The sequence below is a fragment of the Pteropus vampyrus genome, unplaced genomic scaffold (genome assembly GCF_000151845.1).
Source record: "Pteropus vampyrus isolate Shadow unplaced genomic scaffold, Pvam_2.0 Scaffold118, whole genome shotgun sequence".
In the NCBI taxonomy this organism is placed as follows: domain Eukaryota; kingdom Metazoa; phylum Chordata; class Mammalia; order Chiroptera; family Pteropodidae; genus Pteropus; species Pteropus vampyrus.
The window spans coordinates 277,379-284,304 of NW_011888899.1; the positions used below are offsets into that span (position 1 = coordinate 277,379).

At 42.2% G+C, this 6,926-nt stretch overlaps 1 protein-coding gene across 3 annotated transcripts in view; it reads right to left on the reverse strand.

The window, feature by feature from the left end:
- The window catches only part of LOC105296080 (serine/threonine-protein phosphatase 4 regulatory subunit 1-like), a 72,837-nt gene that overhangs the window by 18,710 nt on the left and 47,201 nt on the right, over positions 1-6,926 (reverse strand). For all 3 annotated transcript variants that reach the window (XM_011366016.2, XM_023534100.1, XM_023534101.1), the window contains 2 exons: positions 2,246-2,350; positions 1,414-1,482 (listed from right to left, as the gene is read on the reverse strand). In XM_011366016.2, coding sequence (XP_011364318.1) covers positions 1,414-1,482; positions 2,246-2,350 — 174 coding nt within the window. The remainder of the gene's footprint in view (positions 1-1,413; positions 1,483-2,245; positions 2,351-6,926) is intronic.

Below are 6,926 nucleotides of genomic sequence, written 5' to 3' on the forward strand. Positions count from 1 at the left end.
TTCTCTGTCACACCAGCTGTCGTATCTTACTGGTCCCCTCATGAATAAATGGTTAGATAAAGCTGCCGACGCATTTTCATTTTATATCCGCATGAAAGCGATGAGCATGTCCTCTTTTAAACTCTATCCTTTAAAAATAAGGCTTTGCTTTTGATATCCTAACATAAAATAATCGGTCAAAATGCTCCACAAATGGAGACACGTGATCATAGAAATGTCCACCTACAGGAAGGTTAGCATGCTCACCACAGCTGTTCCTCATTCTGATGCATTAAGTGGAAGACGACATTCACTGCATAGTCAAAGTGACAGTCCGCTAAAAATTATTTTGGGGTTAGAACTACGTTGACACGGCTTACGCGTTAAATAAAATAAAATGAGCTTCTGAACTTAAATTTAAAAATCAATTTAAAGATTATACTTTGAGGCTACGTTCCAACCACTTCGGTGGAACATCCTATCAAAGAAAAGGAGTGAACAGGGTGGAGCAGAGTCCTCCAGGTGCCAGGTACTGGGCAGGCCCTGGGGAAGAAAGGCGAAGGTGATGGCGTGAAGACCCTACAGCCGCCAAACCAGAACGAGGTGTGGTAAGGGGCACACAAGTAATCTGGACAAACCGTCACGGGAACTGAGCGAGCACTGAATCTTCTCTGACACAGTCGGGGGTGAGCGAGACAAGGGAAAGAACCTGACAGAGGCCCACACATGGTCAAGCTGGGTCTGACGGGTGAGCGAGCAGGGTCCTGCTGGTGGGACCACACCTGCAGGGAGGCAGTCATGAGCAGAGGCGTGAAGATGAGCAGAGAGTCACCCTGCTGGCTAGTGAAGTGTGCCCTGCCCTGGGCCTCAGGGGGGTTAGCAAAAGTACAGACCCCAGGGCCCTACCCGCTTCTGCCCTCCCTGTGGTTCAGATGCAGGGCCAGGGCCAGGGCAGTGCCAAGAGCTGAGGGAGGTGACGGGAGGTGAGGCAGGAAGGCTACTTCTGAAGGGACCTGAAAGGTCAATAAGGGCTTGGGCGTTACCCTGGAAACCAAGAACCAACCCCGCGGGTTTTGAAGTCCAGGAAGTCCAGGAGTGCGGACGTAGAGCAGTGTTCTAGAAAGGGCAGTCGGGGAGGGACAGAGAAGAGACTAGGGGGAAGTGACCAGTGTGTATGGGGTGGGTGACAGCAGAAGTCCCCCAGGGTTGCTGCCCTAGGGGGACTGGGCTTGCTTTCCCTCCCTTTCACAGGCCAGCTGCCTCATGCTTATGAAAAACGTCAGCTTCAGAAGTCAAGATACTTGAAATCGATGAATGCAAAACTGTTACAACGTAACAGACTCACACACACACACACACACACACCTTTACACCTGACTGTAAAAGTGCCCTAACAAGTGCGTCGGTGATTACAGCTGGCAAAACTTCACATACCAAGAATTTCTCAGTGGCTTCTTGTCCAACGGCGTGACAAATATCACCAAAATTTGTAGCACATACCTTAAAAAGGCAAAAGACATACCCGTTATTCTCCGCTTTCTGTCTTGACAAATGTGGAAACTAACAAGCAGGAACCCCGAGAACATTTACCCCTCCCGTCGGGCAGCTAACGAGCACGTGCCAAGCCCGTCCCCACACGGCACAGCCCGGGTGCCTCTGTGCACTGGAAGCAAAGACAACAGGGCCCCAAACCCTGGGCCTTTCTGGCTCCTAACTGATCTCAATACATAATGCCTTTGGTAGGCGACAGAGCAAGAGACCCTTAACGCTCTGGGCAGGGTGAATGAGACCCGTCTTCTTGCAGATGCCTCATAAGGAGAGACCTGTGGGAAGACGGCCAGGTAGCAGCAAGGTGGAAGATGAGGCTGTTTGGGAGGGGCAGCAACGAGCCTTCAAGAGGAAGAATTTCCCAACCAAGTGACAAGTGACTAAAAGGGAGGGGGGCGGGTTGGAGCTGGAAGGTACAGCAAAGATCAGAGAGAGGGTTCTGGAGCAAATAGCCCCAGATGACGAATGGGCAACAGCATCCAAGCACCGCCAGCAGGGTCCCCAAGCCCTCCCGGCCAGCGAGCCTCCGGCTGCCCTCCCACGACCTCACCTCCAGATCGCCAGGCACTCCCCAATTTCAGTAAAAACGGGCAACCCCGTTCAGATGTTTTCCTTACACAGTCACACCGGCCACATTTTTCTCCCAGACTGTGTCTACTGTGGCAGTCCAGACACTTTATAGGAATCAATTTTGAATTCTTTAACTTTTTGAATTTTTCCGAACTTGAAAGAGCTTCCCATCGCCACACAGCTCGCAGAACCGAGGGAGCAGCAGGCGTTCGACTGTGCTCTTGCTCAGCAGCGAAGCCAGTCTGCAGATTACCTACAAACAACAGGAAAACCAGAGTCACTTGAAATATCATAGCGTATGTGTCACACATATCACTGACTAGATTCCAAAAGCTAATATTCAAAATATTGCCAAAATACTCAGGAAGTTAAAATAGAGAGCAGCTTTTTTGGAGTTTTATCAATAGAAGGCCAAATATTTCTCATGTTTTACTCAAAGATTTTGTCTGAAGCTCAAGGGTTCCCATCTGCCGGGTACCCACTGTGTACCCAATACGTAAGTGAACAATTTAAGTGCATTCATTCATTTTCCCCTCCCCAAACCCCATGACAGTGGGTATTATTTATCCTGATTTTTCCAGATGACAACACTAACACTCACAGAGGTTAAGTAATGTGGCCAAAACCAAATAGTGGCGAGGTGGGGCCTACAGTAATAGCTGGACAAAGTATAAAAATGACTTGCAGGCACTGGAGAGTGAGCAAAAGCTGGTGGACCTTAAAGGAGGGCAGACCCTTGAGAGAAGGGAACCACACTGGAGAAAATGTACAATGTTGCTGCTTTTGCCCAGGGGCGCACCCCGTTCTGCACGGCTACACAAGGTACCTGGACATCAAGCAAAGGGTACAGTATTACTGGTTTAAGAAGTCGGAGAACAAGACTGAACAGCTGGCAACTGAGGGTAGAAATCCTGGGAAGGAAGGAATGCGGGAGCTAAAGAAGGGAGAGCCCCCAAATCTGTAATTAAATCCTATTCTCATCCTTGGCTGATCTCAGAACTGTACATGCACAGGGGAGATGGTGATGTTCACAGAGAAAAGCAATAGCTTGAAGGTGGAAAGAACCGACTACTGCCAGGGAAACAGAATCTGAACTGTCTGCTAGAACAAGATCAATATTCTTCAGAGGACAACAGAATCCAGAGTTTCTACAACATTTCACCAAGAAGATACAACAGATAATTAAAAATTCATAGACACGAGAAGAAATTAGAAGAAAATGTGACCTATATTCAAGATAAATATCAGCTAGTAGAAACAAACCCAAGGAAGAGACAGAGGTTAGAATTAGCAGACTTCAAAAAAACTTAAAAGAGCTATCGTAAATATGTGCAAGGATTAAAAGGAAAATATGGCCATAATGAATGAACTGATAGGAAATCTCATCAAAGAAATGGAAACTATAAAAAAGAATCAAGATTTCTGGTAATAATGCAATAGCTTGTTCAGACTTACCCTTCTTGCAGATAACAATTATGGAATCTTGAAAAAACATAATGAACAGCCACTGGAGAGCACCCAAAAGGCAGAAAATGGGAGGAGAAGCTACCCTTAAAAGATGAACTACAATGGGATAGATTTGCAAGTAAGATCCGAAATCTGTGTATACAATTTGCTGAGATCGTTGGCTAACTGCTGAATTGTACATAGGGAGCTCTCGGAGGACCCAGCAGAAAAGCAGCAGCCAGAAACTAAACAAAATGAACAGAGTCTGGCTGCTCACCACAACCACAAAGGAGGGCAGTTGGGAGTTAGAGATCAGACAAGGTAACTGCCTGCTGCATAAAAAATCACTTTACAGAAATAAAACAATCCAGAGTCTCTGTAGTATACCATTTATAATGTCTGGTGTTCAATTAAAAATACCCGTGTGTTGACGGCAAACTCATAATTTTTTTAAAAAGCAGTCAATGGAAATCAACATCAACATGATCCAAATGTCACGACCACCAAATAAGGACTTTAAAGAAGCTATTATAAATATATCCAAAGATTAAAAGGAAAATACATTAATAAAAAACACATAGAGAATCTCTATATCACAGAGAATTAGAAACTATAAAAAGGGTCAAAATGGAAATTGTAGAGCTGGAAAGCACACTAACTGAAATAAAATATTTAACAGATGGGCCTAACAGCAGATTGGAGAAGACAAAGAGTCACTGACTGAACTTAAAGATCAATAAAAATGATCAAATCTAAATATCAGAGGAAAAAAGTGACTTAAAAAAAAACCAGAACCTCGAAGACCTGTGGGACATTATCAAGCATCCAATTTGTGTAATCTAAGCCCCAGACTGAAAGGAGACAGAGAAAATGGCAAAGGAAAAAAGTACTTGACAGAACAATAGTCAAAAACTTCCCAAATTAGGTGAAGGGTATCGACACACAAATCCACAGAGTTCGATGAACACAAAGCAGGATCAGCCTTCGCCCTGCAAAGATAAAAGCAAAAAATCTCAAGAGCAGCCAGAGAAAAAGGCATACTTCATATACAGGAGTACAGTATGAATGACAGCTGACTTCTCCAGAAGACCATGGATGGCGTCTTTAAAGTGCCTCGGGAAAAAACAAAAACAAACCTGTCAACCCACAATTCTATATCCAGTAAAACTATTCTTCAAAAATGAAGGCAAAATAAAGACATTTCCAGATAAAAATGAAGAGACTTCATCATCAGCCAACCAAACTAAAATGAATACTACAGAAAGTTCTTTAGGCTGAAGGGAAATTGATACCAGATGGAAACTCAAGTCCAGAAAAAGAAGAAAGAGCACCAAAAATGGTAAAAAGGTGGACAAAAAGGCTATATTTTTTTCTCTTTTCGTAATTTCTTCAAAAGATAAAATTATTTAAATCAAAAATTATGATGCCACACTATCAGGTTCATAATGTACTGTATATGTCATAATTGTATGAAAACAACGGCACGAAGGAGGGCAGGGAGTGAGTGGGGCTGCATCACAAGGTGTGATACTTTTTGCGAATCCTCAGTAGAGGAATTACAACGCAGCACTACGAAAATGCTCCATTAGCCCAAAAGGAGGCAGGCGAGAATTCACAGAGGAACAAAAACCCATGAGTTATATGAAAAACAAATAACAAAACTGTAGAAACAGATTCAAATAATATAATCAATAATTACATAGACTGGATATAAAAGCGAGACCCAACTACATGCCAACGAAAGCAGTAAAACATGTAAGGCTGAAAGCAGAAGAGTATAAACGAATAGGCTGTGACAAACAGTGAGCGTGAGAATGTTGGGGTGGTGACAGGAACATCACAAGCGACTACGAGATACAAGTTACTATCAGAGATTTTTAAAAAGTCATTTCCTAAGAAAGGGGTAAATACATTACAAAGATATAAACATTAAATGTGTAGCTTTAAATGCTTAAAATGGAAAAGAAAGTAGGCTTAAAAATACCGTTTCCTCCTTAAGCTAGAAAAATACAAGAAAATTGAACTCAAGTAATTAGAAGGAAATAAATAGTAGAAATCAATTGAAAAGAAAATAAGCAATAAAAAAATGACAAAGCCAAAAACTGGGATTCAAAATATTAATAAAATTGATAAATCTCTAGGCAAGACTAATCAAGAAAGGGAAAAAAAATTGAGAGAAAACACAAATTACCAGTATCACAAATGAAAAGAGTGACACCACAGAGCTTACAGGCATCGGAGCTAAGGGGAAACATCGTAAACAACTTTATCCCAATAAACTTAACAGCTTAGATGAAATTAATAAGTTCCCTAAGATATAAAACTTGCACAATGACACAGATGAACTAAAACAAATCTCGACAGCCCCATATATGAATTGAATCTGTTATCAAAAGCCATCTCACAAAGAAAACTCTAGGACCAGAGGTGTCAGCAGTGAATTCTAACAAATATTTAAGAGAAAAATAACATCAATCTTAAACAAAATCTTTCAGAAAATAGAAGAACAAGGAATACTTCCCAACTCAATTTTTGAGGCCACAATAACCCTGATTCTAAAACCTGACAAAAACATAATAGGAAAAGAAAATTGCTTACAATAGTCCTCTTGAATATAGATGTGAAAATCCTCAACAAAATATTAGCACATAATGGAGAAGGAACACTCTTCACAGCAGAATGTCAACCAGAACCATCGAAGGATGAAAGTCTGAGGAAAGCATCTTTACACAGTTTCCGTGTGAGTCCCCTTATTACTTCCAAAGCGGAAAGCAGTGTGTTGGAGACACTTGGACACCATCTCCATCTACGAAGTCACCAGAGTTAGCATCACCTACGTCAGGGCAAACTGAACTCTTGGGCCTCCTGATGTGACACATGAGAACGCAATGTCACTTCCATGATATCCTGCCAGAAATGCAGGGCCTGAATCCAATCAGGAGGGAACAACACGCAAACCCAAACTGGGAGACATTCTACCAAAAAATTGGCCTGTACGCTTCCGACATGTCAACGCAAGGAAATTCACGGACTTGGGATCTGATCCAGATTGAAGGAGACCAAAGAAACATACGATTTAGTGCAATGTGTGATCCTGGACTGGATTCTGGACAAACGACAACATCTGAACATGAACTGTGAACGAGATAGTAGCATTTTATCGATGTTAACTTTCCTGATTTTGATCAATGTAGGATGTTTTTAAGAGAATTTCCTTGTTTTTAAGAAAAATGCACTGAAGTATTTAGGAGTAAAGGGGCACAATGTCTCCAATTTACTCTCAAATGGCTCAGAAAAATATATATCCATACAAATATGTGTATGTGTGTGTGCACAAGTGTGTAAAGAGAATATGACGAAACAAACGGACTAAATCTAAACAA